Source organism: Rhincodon typus, chromosome 38, assembly GCF_021869965.1.
Source record: "Rhincodon typus isolate 14 chromosome 38, sRhiTyp1.1, whole genome shotgun sequence".
NCBI lineage: Eukaryota > Metazoa > Chordata > Chondrichthyes > Orectolobiformes > Rhincodontidae > Rhincodon > Rhincodon typus.
Genome location: NC_063369.1, coordinates 11,195,002 through 11,215,075, shown reverse-complemented (window position 1 = coordinate 11,215,075; position 20,074 = coordinate 11,195,002). Strand labels below are relative to the sequence as shown.

Here is a 20,074-nt window from a genome sequence, read left to right as displayed (position 1 = left end):
GAACGAACGATAAAACACAACTAAGACGCAACAGGCAGCCTTGAATTTAGGAGATTGCCAATTGGATCATACTCAGAAAACTGAAGAGATAGCTCAAGATTTAATATTTACAGCTACAGTATTCCAGGATAAAGACCACATGCAATCTGTTATACTCCAGATTTTGTGCATCCAAGTATCTTAATTTTATCATAATGAATACAATTTCAACTCATGGCTTATGCAGTACAAAAACAGAATTTAGGAATCCTAATTAAAATTACCCATATTTTGTAGAACTGAGATAGTAAGAGAGAATGTACAATACCAGATACTGCCAGTCCTGAGCTAAGGTTGTAAGAGCCAGATGTATTCCACATGGTCTCTGATGGCGATACATAATGTGAACCTGGGGGTGGTGAGGGAGTTGTTCCTGTGTACCTAACAGGAGATGGGAGGAGAAACAGAGACACAAAGTTATTCAATACTGATCACAGATAAAAGGGTATTGCATCCCCTGCCTTCTAATTTTCTTCCTCTATATTTGCATATATCTATGTTTTAAATATGCCTCTTTTAAGAGGAACAGCACATGGACAATAAATCTTTTGACCATTGCCTGGCATGTTGTGTGGATTGAAGTTTAGACAGCTCCAAGGCGAGCATGGTCACAGCCCTTGCTTTGCAATAAAAATACTGCGGACACATGAACTGTACCGAGAATTGACATCATTGAAGTATGCAGACAGAGGTGATGGTGATCATAGACTTAAACTGACTCAAATTACATTGAACTGACCGTGCAGAAATTAAGACTCATGGTTTGTCGTTATCATTCCTATTACTGTTTCTTTTTGTCTTGCACAGCATCCATTGTCATTTAATAAATCCTGTCACCCACCAATCTCAGACCTCCCCTTTTGTTCCTTACTTGGTCTCTGAATATGTTTAAAGACTGTTGGAGCTCCATCTTTAGCTGGTATGGAGGAAAGGTAATTGACCTACATCTTAGCACAAACTAGAAGCACAGGCAAGCCATTCAGCCTCTAGTCTACTCTGCTATTTAACTAGATCATCACTGATTGTACACCTCAATGCCATTTTCCTGCAGTAACCCACATCCCTTCAAGTTTTTAAATATCTAGAAATCTAATGACATATTCAAAATGACTAAGCCTCCACAGCCACTGGGCTGCAAGATTCGAGATTCACTTACACACTAAGTGAAGAAATTCCTCCTCATTAAAAGGGCCTGCTTTCTATTCAGGTGTACCCTTGGTCTGGCCACACTTTCCAAACATGTGGATTAACTCACTCTCTTCCCCCAGATACTGCCTAACACGCTATTTTCAGCATTTTCTACTTTTATCTCTTTTAAAGTCAGCCATGTTTAATTGTAAGCTTTATGGACTCTGATTTCTCAGTTTGCAAGAGTGGACATTCATTCACCATGCAGAACTGAAGTGTTGCACCCAGAGCTAGTTTAGCTCCAGTCTACTACTACTCCAGCAATGCTATTACCATTCAATATTTAGCATAACAGAAACAGCATAAAAACAAATATCGGAAGGGTTAAAAATGACCACAAAATGCAAGAAAAAAGTTAACCACCATTATTTGTAATCAAATCTCTAAACTCTTTATAGCTCAGGAGAGCAGCTTAACAGTTATGCACAAAACGTTTGATTTTAACAACCTTGGACCCAAACTACTAATGCCATTTTTTCAATAATTGAAAATACAGCATTAGTGTCACAGATCAGTAGTGCCAGAGATTTTGGCCACACTTTCCAACCATGTTCAGTATCTCTCTCTCTCTCTTCCCCCGCCCAAGATACTTTACCAGAGCTTCCTTACTCCCCTTCTCCTCCATGATGACCATTTATACCTCTTCTGGACTAAACTTTTGTTTTGATACTTGTTTTGCCTTGCACCATTACCTTTTACATTTAGTCACACCATGCCCCAGACCTCTGTTGTTTTTCCTGCCCCCTTTTCCCTGACTGTGTACTTGCTTAGAAGATCTCGACCACCAGTTTCTAATCAGAAGCTTTAGCTGCTTCTCTCTCCACATATGTTGACAGATTTGGTGTGTTTCCAACATTTTCTACTTTTACTTCAGTTTTCCAGAACCTGTAGTATTTTGGCTTTGTACAGCAATACTTCATTGAGGTTTTCTGCTAGAGTTTCATTTCTGAGCTCATTAGCTGAGTCCAATATCTTTAATTTTGTTTTCTCAAAGTTTCTGTCATTAACAACTTTGTCGTCATGTCTTTTCAGATAAGAGCTACTATTTTTATGGAATAGTGCACTAGACATGAAGGAGGATTGTAAATAGCTGAGATAATTGATCTACAAAGTAGGCAAAAATTATAATTCAATTGTTCTTGAAGAGAGATAGTCAAGCAAAAAGATTTAGTGGTTTTTATATTTTACCCTTACAGATAGAAATTACTTGCAGGTATAAAGAATACAAGGTGGCGTTATTTCTACGCTAATCTTCTACTCCTCCCCCCTCCAGTTAATCACACTATTTTGCTCGATAATGGATATTCTTAGGTGCAGCCAACTGTACTACTTGGAAGAAGAAGAAAACATTTGGGCAATGTAGAAATTCTAATGAGGAGTCATCTGTGTTTTCTCTATTCAGAAAAGTGGGTGAGAAGAGAAAGAGAAGCTAAAACTGGGTATCTCTGCAATGCCAGGCTGTACAATGATGAAAGGAGCATCTGTGAGCAACACTTACCTGAAAAAAGGGTTCTTCAGGTCCAGTACATTACTAGATTTTGAACCAGTCTGATCCACCTGGGCTAGAATACTAATGTCATAACTTTGCCTACAGAAAGACAAACAGTAAACGTTCCATTACACAGGTGAAAAACAATCAACAATTCAAGTTATAAAGCTGATGGACAACAGTGGTTTCACAACCTTGGGAGCATGAAAGTCTTCACTGGAATAAAATCAAGTAGACTATCACACATCTAGGAACAGATTAATAAAAATTACAGTCAATTGAAAAAAAGGTTGCTCACCACATCTATTATTCCTATGACAATTCTAGAATCCTGTTTGGACTCCTGTATTGTACCTATCATAAATGTGATCTAATCAAAAACTGCTGTCCACATCTTGTGAACATACCAATTAAGAGTAGGAGTAGGTCACTTATTTGTTCGAGCTTGCCTCACCGTTCAATAAGATCAAGACTGATCTGACTTTGGGCTCAACTCATTTCTTGACTACCCCAATATTCTTTGAATATCATTAAGGCAAGGGTAGGTTCTTGACTAATAAGGTAGTCAAAGGCCACCCCCAATTGTTCTAGGAAAACAAGCTCTAGAGACACATGACAGAGAGTAAACAAAATCTCACTGCCACCTTAAACAGAAGGCCCCTTATTTGGAAACTTTGGAAATCCCCTAGTTCTAGTCTGTCCACAAGGGGACAACATTATTTCAGCATCCACACTGTCGTGTTGCCCCAGAATCATGTATGCTTCAGTAAAATCAGCTCTTTTATTTTGCAAACTTAAATGAATATAGGTCCAGCATGTCCAGCCTTCACTCGTAAGATAATGCTGTTATCCCAGGGATTAGTTGAGTGAACCATCTTTGAATGGCTTCAATATGGTCTCATCAATGTTCTGTACAGTTCAGCAAAACATCCTTACTTTCATATTTTATTCCTCTTGCAATAAATGACAACATTCCACTTGCCAAAATCATTTGCTGTACCTGTGGTTCATGTACAAGTTGGGCAGATCCCTTCGTATTTGAGGAATCTGTCTCCATTTAATATGCTGTTTTCCCTATTCCTGCTGAAGTCAAGAAGGTCACACTTTCCCACATTATACTGCATCTCCAAACTTTTTAAAACCCACTTTATCTGTCAACTATATATACTCAACGAATGGGCAACCTTGTGTAAAAGTTGATGCCTGATCAAAACAAGTCATTTCTCACACATCTCATGTATACGTTAACCCAAAAATCTGAATTATTTGTATCACCCACTTGGCGCTGAAATCAAACTTGTCCCCTTGCAAACTCATTCATTTGATAGAATCACAGAATAGCACAACATTGAAGACAGCGGTTCAGCTTATGACTGCACAGATCAACAAGTGATGTCAAGGCTACTACCTCACCTGGTGCCAACCTCTAATGTGAGAGAATGCATTGTCAAGAAGGAATGGCAGGTACACAGCCAGTTCAAATCTGGTTTGTATATAAAAACTTCAATATTAAAAGAGACTATCTGGCTCCTTTAGAACTTTGGGGGCAGAGTTGGCAGGAATAGTCTCCAGCCTGGTAACTCTAACAAGAGTTGATGGGACAGGGTGCCTTTCAATCATTTGAAGATACTACTTGCGTAAAATTCTAGTTTTACATAATAACTTATGTCCTTTGAAGAATCGTATCCGCCATACAACTTACTTTCCTACATATCTTTGTGTTCACCAAATTTAACAACCATGCATTCCGTTTGTACATAATGGAGGCCTGAGCACTGACTTGTGGTATTCCATTTGTTGCACTGTGCCAACCTGAGAGTGACACATTTATGCCTACCCTTCAGTAGCCAATCTTTTATTCCTGCAAATATGCTACTGACCAATTCCTTGACCTAATGTCCCAATTCACTTTAGCCAGATCTGCCCATATAATTTTCCCTTTTTAAGTTTAAAACCTTTGCTTGAGAATCATCCTCTTCTCTCCTTTGAAATGAATGCAAAATTCAATCATATTGATCACTGCTTCCTAGGTATGGCTTTATTATGAGGTCATTCACTTCTCACTGTACCCAGGTACAAGAGACAATACTACATAAATCTAAAACTAAAATCAAAATCTCCATTAATCTTGTCTTGTTGCACATTACCACATCTAGAATAGCCTGCTCTCAGAGTTGCATGTTTTCAAGCCAAACAAAGAGACAAAGTGTGCCAAGGACAATCATGAACTCCAGTTCCAGGCTACCTTTGACTTTTTGATTCATAAAATCTGTAAAATCATTAATGATTATCAGTAAACCTCTCTTAAAAGGTGCCCATCACTTTATTTCTTCCTGTACACTCAGTCCTACACAGTGTGATTAGTATTAGGCCTGTAGACCACTCCCACGAGTTGCTCATTACCCTCACTATTTCTTATGACTACGTAAACACCTCTATTTTAAAAATTTGTGTTCTTGCTTTCAACCTCCTCCATACTTTACTATCACTATAACACCCTCCATTCCTATAACCCTTAGAGGTTTCTGCATTCCTACCATTTTGGAATCTTGCACATTCTCAATTTTTAAATGTTCCAACCATCAAGGACATGCCTTCTGCAACCTAGATCATAAGCTCTAACATTCAATGCTGAAACTTCACGTCCCTACCCCTTTCTCCTCAAAAACTACTTCTGCAGTAATTGCTTCCTATGCAGTTCAATGTCAAAATCGTGTTTTGTTATGTTCCTACAAAGCACCTTTGTACACTTTACTAAGCTCATGGCACTAAATAAATACATGCCATCTTACCTTTTATTGGCATTCAGCATGACAGTCCCTGACAGTGTATCACCTGCCTTGGTGAAAAGTGGCGATTGAAGCAAACAGCGAACTTGGTACCAATGAGTCAAAGGCTCCGTTGGAGCAGTTGAGAGCCACACGGTCATTCTGAAAGAGGGAAAGGAGGTCGTTTCTGTGTGTCACTAGAACAAAACTGAAATTAGTTCAGGACACAAAACCTTTAGAATTCATACAATCCCTACAGTGTGGAAACACGCCAATCGACCCATCCAGTCCACACCAACTGCCTGAACACCCCACCCACCCATTCCAGTATACCTTCCCATGGCTAATCCACCTCGTCTGCACATCTCTGGACACAATGGGCAATTTAGCATGGCCAATTCACCTAACCTGAACATCTTTGGACTGTGGGAGGAAACTGTGGGGAGAATGCGCAAACTCCACACAGACAGTCACCTAAGCCTGGCGTCAGGCAGCAGTACTAACCGCTGAGCCACTGTGCTGCCCTTTTCAGGATTAAGAACTCACATTGACACATTCATCGATTCATTTTCTTCAAATTATTGTGTCAATGCAGGCTGTATGACCCAAAAAAAAAAAAGCCTGCGTGGATTAGGCAAAAACTATGCAAGCCCATTCCTTCCATTGTACATGGCAATCTGCCTTCTGCCCCAAGATATGACCCTAAATAAACTCCTCTGGTCTTTAAACAGAGTTACAACTTCATCACGATTAACAGAAGTTTCTTATACATGGAAGGTTACAGCATGGAGGTGGGCAGAAAGCAGTAAGGTACTAAATCAGCTGTGCCCTAAATGAATGGCAGAAATGGTTCAAGGATCCAAATGGCCCACCTCTGCTGCTAGGACTCTAACTTGGTCCACTGCTTTCACAAAATGACAGTTCCTATGGTTCCAACAACATTTACATAAATTTTAGAGCCACTTCAAATAACAAATAACTTAGTTACAACAATTTATACACATTTGAACTTAAATACTCACTGGGAACCAATGAAGGCCACATCAAACCAGAATGCCAAACCATGGACTAACCCTGAATGTAACATATGGAACTTGAATGGAATTTCTATCCTGTAATAATAAATAAAGTAGTGAAGATATTTGGGAGAAAAATAAAGTGTCAAATTGATACCAATACTTCTAAAAAAATATTATCACAGTTCTGGCAGTGTGCACAAGGACACCCTACTTCCTACATCTCTCACACACAGAAGTATCCCAGTGCTGTTACAAAACAGGAGAAAGTTAGGAAACAAAGACCTTAACCACTGAAGCAACTCCAGAGGGCGGTAGTAAATCAACTCCAAGGTGCAAGAGTTAGCCTTAAAAAGCCTTCAAATCTCCTTCACTCAATACCAACTAAACCTTTCCTTCCACTTTCCTCATTCATTTAAGCGTAGCTGCTCTTAGCAATGCAACCACTGCAGGGGAGATTGCAGACAGTACAATGCAATGGTCTAAAACTCCAATTAGATCATGACATTGTGTAAACAGGCTTTAATTAAGATGTGACATTTAGTTGTTTTTACAGTGCTGATTGCACAAATGGTTTTCAGAAGCATTGCAGCTGCCTGCATACAATATAAAAGTGATACATTAAGTGATCAGTAGCACAAAAAAAGATATCTCAGCAACAGCAGTAAGGTCCAGGGATTCTTTCATTAATGCAAGAATGCACAGCTGGCTGTACTTCCACTAAGTGGAAGAATTACAGGCAGTAAGCAATCACAATATTCCCACATCTTGTAATGACTACAACAGAGCTGTTAGTGCAATCACTAATGTTAAAGAGCATGCAGATCAGCTGTCAATGGCTAGAGACTGGCAAAAATATCTCAAAGCCATCTCACGAACGTGCAATACAAATTAAAATTAAAAAAAAAAAATTCATTCTGGACCAAGAATATGGGTTAAGTATGGGCAGTGGGGAAAAAAAAAAAGAAAGAGGTCCAAGCTCTTTGCTCACAGACTGTGATGCAAGTATAGCCCTACTGATTACTGCCTGTGGTCACTCCCTGATATCCCTCATTCTCCAATCGACATAAAGAGCCATCATCTCAGGTGACTGGTGAAGCAGTTCACAGCAAAACACTAAAAAAAACACGGAGTTGAGGATTCAGGGCTGCAGAGCATCTAGGTGATACTGGAGGAGACTGCGGCCAGCATCACCATGTGCTACATTAACCAGGCACTGGAATGTAGTGTGGATCTAGGCAGAAGTAGATCAGAGCAGACCTACTGTAATTTCACGAAAATCTCACCCCTCCACATGTTTTGTAAAAGAGGACAGAAAAAAGGTCACAGTATTCTATGTACACTCCTTGGCTCAAGGTCATTCACCCAAGATTGCTGTACAAATTCATTGGTTTTGAACAAAAAAATTACAGCTAATAACTTGTACATAATCACAAATGCCCATTTACATACAAAAGACACAAGATTCAGCCATCTCCATTCTCACATCAACTTACCAGTGATTGCAGAGTAATCGAACAGGTCAGGCCTTCTGCAAACAAAAGTCGCCCACATAACCCTCACTGCATCTATCATTTTGTTTTAAGATATACCTTCTGGGTTATTTTCGTGAAATTACAGTACTTCCGCCCTTGTAATAACATTAATGGATTGGCTGTTGAAATAACCAGGAAATTTAGCGGTCCTGCAAGCAAATCCTGATCTTAGCCAATTGACTCCAGCCCCAATAAATACAGGAGATGTGTGGCGATTCTGTGTGACTGGTGCTCCATCAGCCCCGTTCATTGACTCCAGCCCCAGACACAGGAGTTGTGTGACGATTCTCTGGGACTTGTACTCCATCAGCACTGTGCACTCTGAGTTCGACATCTTACCGGTGCAAATCATTCTCTTCGGCTTCTAGAAAGTTCACTGTGTACTTCACCGACTTGGCCATTAGAATCCTGATATCAAACGTGTCCTTAAAAACATATGGTGAAATAAGTCACTAACCCTTGTAAAGGGACAGCTTGCACCAACACACCGCCGAGGGACACCGTAGAGATACAAGTACAGAATGTGGAGTTAGGATACATTTAGTTGCCTCAGATTTGGGTTGCAGGCTTACATAAAGCTGGAAATTTCCTATACCAATGACTTTTAAAAAAAAAAAAAGTATAAATATACTCTTCAGTCAATTTCTTTCATATGGTCCTGTACAATCCAAAACATGCTGGGAACGAGCCAAATGGTCAATCATTGCAGCTCAGCTGATTCTGTACAATGTTTGATCATCAAGAGTAACAAATACAATCTTGCCCATACCGAAACATATACTTATTTTAAGAGTTCTGAATAAAAAGTCACACTGACGCTCCTTTCCCCGCCCCACAAGCCCAAAGTTAGTTTCATAACCCAGATTTTGACTTGTTGTTACACAAATACAGGTCTGAAAACAGAAAAGATCAAAAAAACCAAAGGTCTTTTTGGAAGCGGATCTGAACAGTGTGTTGATATACTGAGATCTGGCCTTTTGGATAAAGAAAATTTGTTTGGTTTGAATGGACCTAAAAGTGAAGTTTATCTTCCGAAGGCCCGAATAGGCTCTTTGGGGGGGGGAAAAAAAAAACAAACAACTTTGCTTTTAGGTCTATTGGGTTTAGTAAATTTCTTTTCACCCCCAAAAGGGTCTGAACAGACTATAGTGGACCCAAAAACCAAAAGTATCCCTTATCTGAAAACTAGGTGGTCCCAAGGTTTTTGGATAAAGGATTCCTGACCTGTTTCTGGAGACTTCATATTCAATCCTGGAAACTCTCCCAGCAACACAGTGAAGAGAACATTTATGGTGCACAATTAAAAAGACTTTAAATTAGCATATATTAGAAATGCTCACAACACACTCACCACAATAGGCTGCTTGAAGTATTCATCTACTGCTGCACCCCGCAGGGCTGATAAATCCACACCATGGAAAGACGGCTGATACCTGGCATCAAGCACAAGATATGCTAGTGAGTCACAACAAAAAAAAAAGCAGAACTGGATTCACATCTGAAAGCTATGACCAAACAAAATCACCCAGTCAGACATCAGGTTCAAACTGGAGCTAGTAAAAGGATAAAAAGTAGCAAGTGCACAAATTGGCAAAAAGTTCACAAGCAACAGAAAGTTGTTACAGCCCAAATTGTAAGGTCAGCAGTGCCAGAATTATTTGTTCAATGGAGTTCAAGACAACCATAAAAATAGCAATTGGTCAGCTCAGTGCACGAGCTGGTCCACATTTACAACATACCATAAAAGATCAGAGTTTCAACAGTGTCAGAAAAGATGAATAACTTTCCCCTAATCAGGGAGAACTGTCAAGAAACGTCCTTGTGAACACTTGTGCATCTTGCCTGTGTGAACTACTCTCAGCAATGTCCCATATCAGTGCAATGGAATGGAAGGAGTAGGTCTGTCCTTTAATTCCATATAAGGACTGAACGGCGGCCAGCAACATTTCTAAAGAAACTGGAAAAACACAAACAGCACTAGCTGTTGACAGCTTAGGACTTCAGAGGCATCACCCACCAAAAGCATGACATATATTTTTACTAAGTGACAGAATTTCAGCGGAGTGGAGCAGCACAGACAAGCATATTTGTAGAGATCCAAATACATACATCATGTTGCTAGGGGCAGTGGTGGCAGAAAGAGGGAGTTGGGGAATAAGATGTAATCTGGGGCCATTTGCAACATGACATCAGGAACATTATACGATGAAACCTGTGACATGCAATCCTCGGTGAATGCCATCTGCTGACATAGATTTTACAAACGTGTGTGTTTCAGACTGCATCTTGTACATTTGGGTCAATCAACAGGCAATTGTTTTAGCTGGGTGTATGTTTATGCAGGTTTTACTGGACAAAAAGTGTTGGGGAAATGTTACTGAAACAGGAAGACCTGGGCAACACTCGGATTTGGATTGATAAATGGTACATAATATTGGTGTCACACAAGTGCCAGGCAATGACGACAACTGTCAGAAGAAAATCGAACCACCTTCCCTTGATATTTTAGGGCACTACCATTGCTTAATTTCCCAACAATAATGTTCTGGGAGTTACCATTGACCAGGAATTTATATAGACCAGCCACTCAACTACTGTGGCTACCCATCTCTTGACTTCCCAGACTCTAAACAGTGGTGTGCTGCAAGGATTGGTGCTGGGTCCGCTGCTTTTTGTCATTTATATAAATGATTTGGATTTGTGATATGAATATAGGAGGTATAGTTAGTAAGTTTGTAGATGACACCAAAACTTGTGGTGTAGTGGACAGTGAAAAAAAGGTTACTTCAGAGCACAATAGGACTTTGACAGGATGGGCTAATGAGCGGAGGAATGCAGATGGAGTCAATTTAGATAAATATGAGGTGTTGGATTTTGGGAAGGAAAACCAGGGCAGGATTCATACAGTTAATGGTAATGTTCAAGGGAGGGTCGCTGAACAAAGACCTAGGGGTGCAGGTGTATTATTCCTTGAAAGTGGAGTTGCAGGGAGACAGGGTGGTGAAGGCAGCGTATGGCACACTTGTCTTCATCGGTCAGTGCATTGGGTATAGCAGTTGGGATGTCATTTCACGGCCGAGGACATTGGTGACACCACTTCTAGAATACTGCGTGTAATTCTGGTCTCCCTGCAATAAGGAAAATGTTGTTAAACTTGAAAGGGTGCAGAAAAGATTTACAAAGATGTTGCCAAGATTGGAGGGTTTAAGCTATTGGGAGAGGCCAAATAGACTGGGGCTATTTTCATTGGAGCAGAGGCTGAGGGGTGACTTTCTAGAGGCTTATAAAAACATGAGGGACATGAATAGGATGAATAGCCAAGATCTTTTTCCCAGGGTAGGGCATAGGTTTAAGATAAGAGGGGAAAGATTTAAAAGGGACGTGAAGGTCATCTTTTACATACAGAGAGAGTGGTGTGTACACAAACGAGCTGCCACAGCAAGTGATGAAAGCTGGCACAATTACATCATTTAGAAACACATCTGGTTGGGTACACAAATCAGATGGGTTTAAGAGGGAAATGGGCCAAATGGGACTAGCTTAGTTTAGGATCTCTGGTCAGGACCGATGAGTTGGACCGAAGGGTCTGTTTCCATGTTGTGTAACTTGATGACTGTGCTGTGTAACTCACCAACCTCAAAGGCACAAACCAGGAGTAAGATGGAATATTCTTCACTTGCCTGTTTGAATGCAGCTCCAACAATACTCAAGCTCAACACCATTCAGGACAAAGCCACCTCCTTGGCTGGCATTCCATCCATCACCTTAAAACATTCACTACCTCTGCCAGTGGCACACAGTATTAGTAGGGTGTACTAACTATAAGCAATGCAGCAACTCAAAACCTCCTTGACAGCTCTTTCTAAACTTCTGAATTTTACTGCCTAGAATGTAGAAGGACAGCAGATGCATGGGAACATCAGCAAGTCTCATTCCAACTGGCACACTGATTTGGAACTATGTCACTGTTTGGTAACTGTCACTGGGTTAAAAATCTTGGAACTTCCTTCTCAACATCATATGTGCCTACACCACATGGACTGCAGCAGTTCAAAAAGATAGTTCACCAGCACCTTAAGACTGCAACACTCCCATTCAAATCATGAATAAAATAAAAATATAGCGCAGACTGAAGCTTAGGAGAGAAAAAGAAAAAAGGAGCTCTTAAAGCAGGATGAACATTGAACTCAGTCTGCATCGAAACATCTCTAGGTACGAAGCACTTTAAATATTTTAGAAGCCACTTATTTTAACACATTTTACTCAATACAAAACAAGTGCTTTGTGCATAGCTTCCAGTTAATAATTACTCAGGAGGGGAACAGACTGTTCCATCTCAAAACTGTCCTCCCACACTCCTGAGGCACCGTTCCTGCCAAGGCAGAGCAACAATCATACCAGAAATTTGCTTTTGTAAACTGCTCCATGTAAAGCTGCTCATCTGTAAAGGGCGCAAGGTGAACGTCACCAAGGGTTGGAAACAGATTACCTAGAATGAAAGTAAACGTTCATTAATTATTGCAGGCATATAAAACAAACCAAAGTAGACCTGGCTATCCACTAGTACAGTGTAATAGCAACACATGTTTGAAACTTCTACAGCCTCAACCACATTTAAATGGTGTTGTAGAACAAAAGCCACATTACCACTACCCTTCAGGTTAAATTAGGCCAAACGACCTGGTCTTCTTTACTGTTGAGGAGAGGCAGCTAAGATCTGAGAGTTGGTCACCCATTCATCTGCCTAGCTAGACCTTGACAGGTGGGTGGAACAGGGAGGGCAGAACAAAAAAAAGGAAATTAATGTGGACAGAAAGAAGAGGTAGGAAAAATGGATTGGAACACTACATCAGCAGAAATTGCACCAATCTCAATGCAGCAATGAAACAAGCCTCAGTTTTTCTTGTTAAAATAATGTAGACAAATATTTTGATGTAAGTTCACATTAAAGCAATAAAACAAAGCCACGCGAGTTACCCCCTACCTCATAGGACATTTGGGAGGAGCCCAGGATAGAGCATGAGCCAGATGGGGCTCCAAATTACAGAGCAAGCACAGACTAGGGCAAAAATGTTCTTAAATTTTAAACCCTAGTCCAATGGGGCAGTTAAGAGTTGCTGAATACCAACCAGGAACACTTTAGTGACAAGGAACAGGTTGATATTGACTCCAAGCCTAGCCATTTTTACCTGCCACCCTGAGCAGCACTGAGGAAGGAATATCACAGAGGTTTTTAACATATACGTGCGTTTGGGAAACATGGATTTGGCAGTGGTAAAAATCGACTGGGTGATTCAACCCTCATCACTCCCAGTGACTGAATTGCTCAGTAGCAGATAGCCAGATCTCCAACCATTGTCTTGATAAATGAAGTTGGTGTTTTAGTGAAACAAATTATTAACTGAATTATTTTTAAACAATTCCCTTTCAAGCAGTAGTCAACTAGGAGGATTAAAACTGAGCCAAGTACCAGCAGACCAAAGGGATGGCGGTGGCATAAAGGCATTATCATTGAACTAGTATTCCAGAGAGCCAGGCTAGATTTCTGGGAGCATGTGTTTGAATTCCACCATGGCAGATGGTGAAATCTAATTCAATGAAAATCTGGAATTAAAAGCTGGCTTTACGGACCAATTAGGGCTGGGCTATAAATGATGGCCCAGCCATGAGCAAATAAAAAAGAAATGCCTGAGAATGCTGGTTTGAACCCAGGTCTCGTTCAAGGGTCTGGTCTGGATCCAAAAAGTGAGGTCAAATATGCACTAGCATTTACACAGTACACAATACATGTACACCTAGAGGCACTGCTACAATCCAGGTCAGTTGATTAATGAACTTATCAACTCATTGTTGACTTCCCCAAAGTTCTCATCTCTGAGGCCTGGATGTCAATGTTTAATATCGTCCTCGACTGAAATGGGCAGGAATCATCTTCACACCTCCGTTCGTCAAAAGCACTAACAAGCAAAGATAGAGGACACATTAAAAAAATTCAGTGTCCTAGACCAAGAATCCCAAATCAAAAAACAGGCAAGAACGTCACAAAAAGTCAAAACTCAAGACAAATATTTCACCAGGTGAGCCCTTAACTGAATGGTTCACATGACACTCAAGGCCACGCATGGTCTGTAGTTCTCAGAAGAGACTATGCCTGAAGTTGTCGGCATGCAAGGCAGTGTAAGAATATTAAATTCATTTGAATTATACACAAGAAAATACCTTAAGTGGCAGAAATGAGCCGAGATAGCTGTCGACTCTCAGAGATGAAGGGACCATTTATACTCTTGGGTCATATCCAATGTGACAGATTCATTTTTTTGAATTGTGTACAGGCAGGAGGGGAGAGAATCTATTTACAAATCAAAAGCCAGCAATCTAATGCAATGCTGTTGTTAAGATAAATCATTCAAAATAAAAGAAATGTACATTCTCGAAACTAATCTCTGGGGAGATACAGCTGATGCGAGTCTGGTGGGATCTAAACAGTGACACGGCTTTGACATATTACTGCCTTTAGTCTTGGACCCTGCACTTCAATCATGCTATCTGGCCAGACTAAACACCAGACTGTGCATTTAAAGATATCATTAAAGGCACATTTTACCTGTTTTGCACATCTGGAAAGGGGGAGGGGGGTGGGCATAAAAACAAATAAAAGAGCTTGCCCACAGCTACAATTACATGACCTATCGGCTAGTAAAGAAGTCAACAACAACAACAACAACAACAACAACAACAACACTTGGTAAAGTCTCCAAACGAGATTACTCCAATACTCATCTGTCAGCCATCCAGAGACAGAGATCCTCAAGAAAATTATGTGCAACTACCCTTTCTAATCCCCCACTCTCTTCCCTAATTAGCACCAACCCCCACTGAAAGTAAATCCAGCTGGCTGGCTCTCACTTTACGTTTGAGCAAACTGAGCTTTTGTTCAGAAAGGAGTGGACAAAATCTAAAGATTTAAAAATGAAGACCATGAGTTGTACTTCAGCTTACTTGATGGTCCAACTGCTTTATAAATGTACATGCACTCGTGAGCACACATTTTATGAACACAAATAACAAGCAGAGCAAACCATCCAATGAACCAATTAGATTAAGTACTGAAATCATATTAAAAAACATCAAGAAAGTTGAAGTGAAAGGATGACTGGATTTCCAACTTAAGACACAGGAAATTAGACACAAACTTGGCATTTGCACAAAAATCTCCAAAAATGTTTGGAACACAAAATACTGAACTGAAAGATGTGAATCACTTTTCTACCTACCATTATAAGAAAATATAAAATAAAAGCATAATTTCATTTTAAAAAAGTACATACACACCTACTTTGATCTACAAGAGGACTAGAGTTGATAAAAATAGATTAAAAACTTGATTTAACAAAACTTCTTTGTCTAAACTGGGGTTGTAAACAGTGGGTTGTGGCAGAAGACTGAAGTGTCAGTTGATATAGTTTAAAGCCTTTTATTCAAAGAATTTGATAAGTTATAATCCCTCCCAAGTCCTGACCTTTCTCTTCAACACCAAGATAAAACAAAAACAGTGTGCAACAGAGAGAGAGTGCACGTGAGACAGACAGCAAGCAAAAGCATTGTCCTTTCAAACTGAATCTGACTTACAGAACTAAAAGAAAAGTAGCAACCTGATGGTTTTTGAGCAGGTTGGGGGGATATGGGTAGGGTGTTGGCGAAAAAGGGAGAGCAAATGGGAGGGAGGAAAGAAAGAAGATATACGAGGGAGATAGAGAGGATGGAAAAAAAGTGCTTGGTATAGTGGAGGATGGGCCAAGGAGGTTATCAACCTGAAATGCTTTTCATTTCTCTCCACAGATGTTGCCTGACCCAAGATATTTCAACATTTGGTTCCCATTTCAGATTTCCAGCATCCGGAGTATTTTGCCTGTGTGTTATGGCGGATAGGCAAGATTAAATGACAAAATATAACAGGAAATAGGAACAGGAGCAGGCCATTCAAACCTTCGAGGCTGTTTCACCATTCAACATGATCATAGCTGATCATCCAGCCGAGTATGCTGTTCTCGTTTTCTCCCCATACCCTTGATCTCTTCAACCCCAAGTACTATAGCTTACTCCTTTTTGAAAGCATTCAATGTTTTGGGCTCAACTGTTTTGTGTGGCAGGGAATTCCACAGGCTCACCACTCTCTGCGTGACGGAATTTCTCCTCATCTCAATCCTAAATGGCCTACCCCATATATTTAAACTGTGACCCCTGGTTCTGGACTTCCCAGTCATTTGTGACATCCTCCCGGTGTTTACCCTGTGCAGTCCTGTTAGAATTTTCTTGGTATCTACGAGATCCTCCCCCATTCTTCCAAAATCCAATAGAGGGGTCAGTCCTGGCATCCTAGGAATCATTGTAGTAAATCTTTGTTATATTGTCCCCTTAGCCAGAATATCCTTGCTCTGGTAGGAGGACCAATACTCCAGATGTGATTGCACCAAGGCCTTGTACAATTGCAGCAAAATATCCATGCTCCTGTACTCCTATCCTCTCGCTCTGAAGGCCATTTACCTTCTTCACCACCTGCTGCACCTGCCTGGGAACTTCCAGCGACTGATGTATGATGACACCTAGCTCTCTATGCACCTCCCCCTTTCCCAATCCAATCACCATTCAGATAATTATCTGCCTTCCTGTTGTTGCGACCAAAGTGGATAACCTCACATTCTACTACATCTGCCATGCATTTACCCACTCACTCACTTGATTTGCCAAATCACACTGAACCATCTTTGCATCCTCTCACAGCTTTGTGTCATCTAAACAAGGTATCTCTACGTTTGCAGTTCCCTCACCTAAATCATTAAATACATACTGTAAATAGTTGGGGCTCAAGCACAGATCCCTGTGGTACTCCAGTAGACACTGCCTGCCATTCAGGAAAAAGACCCATTTATTCCTGCTGTTTGTTTCTTGCCTGTCAAACGTGTCACTACACTACCTCCAATCCCAAATGCTATAAGTGTACAGGCTAATCTCTTATGTGGCACCTTATGGAAAGCTCTCTGACAGTTCAAGTAAACCACATTCATTGCTTTCCCCTTATTAATTCTACTAATTACATCTAAAAAATTAATTGATTTGTCAAGCACGATTTACCTTTTGTCAATCCATGCTGACTCTGTCTAATCCAGTTACCCTTTTCCAACTGCTCTGCTATTAGTTTATAATAGATTCTAGCATTTTCCCCACTACCAATGTCAGGCTAACTGGTCTAGAATTCCAATTTCCCATACCATCTGTATAAAATTCTGGGGTTACATTAGCTACCCTCCAATTCATAGGATCTGTTTCAAATTCAATAGAATCTTGAAAGATGACCATCAATGCTTCCACTATTTCTAACGCCACTTCCTCAATTATTCTGAGAAGCAGACTCTGGGGATTTATCAGCCTTTAATCCTATCAATTTCCTCAACCCCATTTCCCCACTAATGCAGAATTCCTGCAGTTCCTCCCTCACTAGACACTGCTTTCCCAAACATTTTTTAGGATGTTATTTACATTCTTCTTTGCAAGGACAGAGCAAAACTATTTAAATTGATCTGCCATCTCTTTGCTCATTATAACTTCTCCTGTCTGACATGCAACAAAAGGCAAGAGAGAGTGGTAATGATTTTAATGAACAAACAATGCATTCACCCAGGGTCTGAATGGCAGAATGATGGACAACTCTGTTTGAAAGCAAAAATATGAGAAACAAGGCCAAGATATGCACATTGCAAAAACAAAATCAAAAATGAGGGACATATCATGGCGTGAAATTGCTGAATACTATACCTAAATTGGAGAGAGAGATGCCGTTTCTTGAGCTTACTTCGACAAGATACTCTCACTTCTAAAGGTTTTGATAAACCGGATGGGAAGCACTAGTTAATACTGCTGGAACCCCACAGGAGATTCCCTTACCAAGGCATTAATTTTCATTTCCTACACAAAGTGAATTTCACAAATGAGCACACATTATCAGTCCCAAAGTAAAAATCAATTTCCTTCCACCTGGGCTACAGTTCGCTGGTCTCTTCCTGTGTGTCAATCTTTGGCAGCAGGCCCTATTTTAAAAGCAGCATTCCAGACCCCTTTCATACACAATTTCCAAAAGGACAAACAGAACATAATTGAAAAGAAGCTGAACTAGACACAGAATTGAGGAAGGGAAATATAGATAACTTAGAGCAATTTAAAAATCTTATACGTAGATATCACCAAATGTTTAGTGTGCGATTTCACAAAGGTAGCTGCTCCTAATGACTGCATCATGATGGATTACTACAGGAATTTTGATATCCAGTAGTCAAGGAGATATTTAAAAAAACACTACTGCACAAACCCTCCCAAACCTGCAGTAAAATTAGATATTGTTCTGGATCATAGTGATGATTGGAGGCAGAATATAATTCATAGGTTTGCACTTAAATGGGCAAGTCCATTAGACACAGGAATAAGAACAGGTAATCCACTTGTCCAGAGCAAGGTTGTTATGAACTGGAGAAGTCCTGAACTTATGATGATCTGTCTGGCATGGCATTTGTGCCAGTGCCCACATGAAATCAAGGGAGTGCAAACAAAACAAAGCAATATCATCAATGCAAGTTAGATGCTGATTGCACCACCCCTCCCGAGCTATTTTCTGCCTCATCATGGATTGCCTTGTTTCTATCAAATCAGCACTGCCATCCTCACAAATTCTCTATCCAATCTCCTAGTGATTGAAGTATATTTTCCTTCCCTCCTTTCATCATCCTGAGTCCATATGCACTATATATGGAGTCACTATATATACAGAAGAGACTCTTCAGCCCAACAACTCTGCACTGATATACTGACACATCCCACTTCCCAGCACTTTACCCACGCCATCTTAGTCAGAGATGGACAGCACAGAAATTGAGTCTTTGATCCAACTCATCTATGCTGACCAAACTCCTATATAAATCAAGATTTGTTCAACTGTATAGTTAATGTCTTCATTCTACTATTACATATGACTTTTCCTGCTAGGATTGTCGTTCTCAACACACTGGTCCAACAGCAATATACTTTCCAGATATTTAAATTGGTTTCACTAAATCCAACAGTTTTCTATTTATTAAAATGCTGACCCCATTGGCTGCAAACACATGGCATGAAACTGGTCACATTTGCTAGCATATAGCAATTCACCTTCAGAGCCATGGTGACTTCCACAAATGATCTAACCATTTCCCTTTAAAGCACATAGTTTCCTGCTTCCTTCCTTAACACTGGTGACCATTCTGCAACTCACTTATTGGAATGCTCAATTCACACATGAACATCAGGGGTCATTCAAAATCAACCTCAGTTTCCTTTTCCTTCCTTGTTTCAATGCAAACTTACTTACCCTCTTTGGCAACTTGTCTGTTGTATCAGTTTCTTGATTCAACAAAGTCAGTTAATAGTTACTCATCTCTATTTATGATTGAATTTTATGACTCATGGCTCTTTAGCCATCACTGGAACTTGAGCAATTTGGTTTGGTGGGGGGGCGCGGGGAGGAAGAGGTGTTTGAATTCAATAAAAACAAAAAATCTGGAATTAAGAATTTGCTGACAACCATTGTTGATTGTTGGAAAACCCCATCTGGCTCACTACTATCCTTCAAGGAAGGAAATCTGGCTTCCTTACCTGGTCTGGCCTACATGCGACTCCAAAACTATGGCAATGTGGTTGACGCTCAACAGCCGTCTGAAACTGCCTAACTAGCCAGTTATATCAATCACTATGGAGTCTCAACAAAGAAATGAAACTGGACAGGCCACCTGACATCGACCTAGGCACTAGAAAAGACAACAGCAAAAACAACCCTGTTGAACCTGCAAAGTCCTCCTTACTAACATCTGGGGGTCAGTGCCAAACTTGGGACACCTGTCTCTCAAACTAATTTGAGCAACAGCTTGACATAGTCATACTCACACTTACAGAATCATACTCTACAATGTCCCAGACACCACCACCATCCCTGGTGATGTCCTGCCCCACCAGAAC

General features: G+C 40.4%; 1 protein-coding gene across 1 annotated transcript in view; it reads right to left on the bottom strand.

The window, feature by feature from the left end:
* The window catches only part of carm1 (coactivator-associated arginine methyltransferase 1), a 71,811-nt gene that overhangs the window by 12,130 nt on the left and 39,607 nt on the right, over positions 1-20,074 (bottom strand). Inside the window, exons 8-14 of the mRNA XM_048617819.1 lie at positions 12,434-12,524; positions 9,387-9,468; positions 8,375-8,460; positions 6,507-6,596; positions 5,509-5,646; positions 2,726-2,815; positions 308-420 (exon numbers count right to left, since the gene is read on the bottom strand). Coding sequence (XP_048473776.1) covers positions 308-420; positions 2,726-2,815; positions 5,509-5,646; positions 6,507-6,596; positions 8,375-8,460; positions 9,387-9,468; positions 12,434-12,524 — 690 coding nt within the window. The remainder of the gene's footprint in view (positions 1-307; positions 421-2,725; positions 2,816-5,508; positions 5,647-6,506; positions 6,597-8,374; positions 8,461-9,386; positions 9,469-12,433; positions 12,525-20,074) is intronic.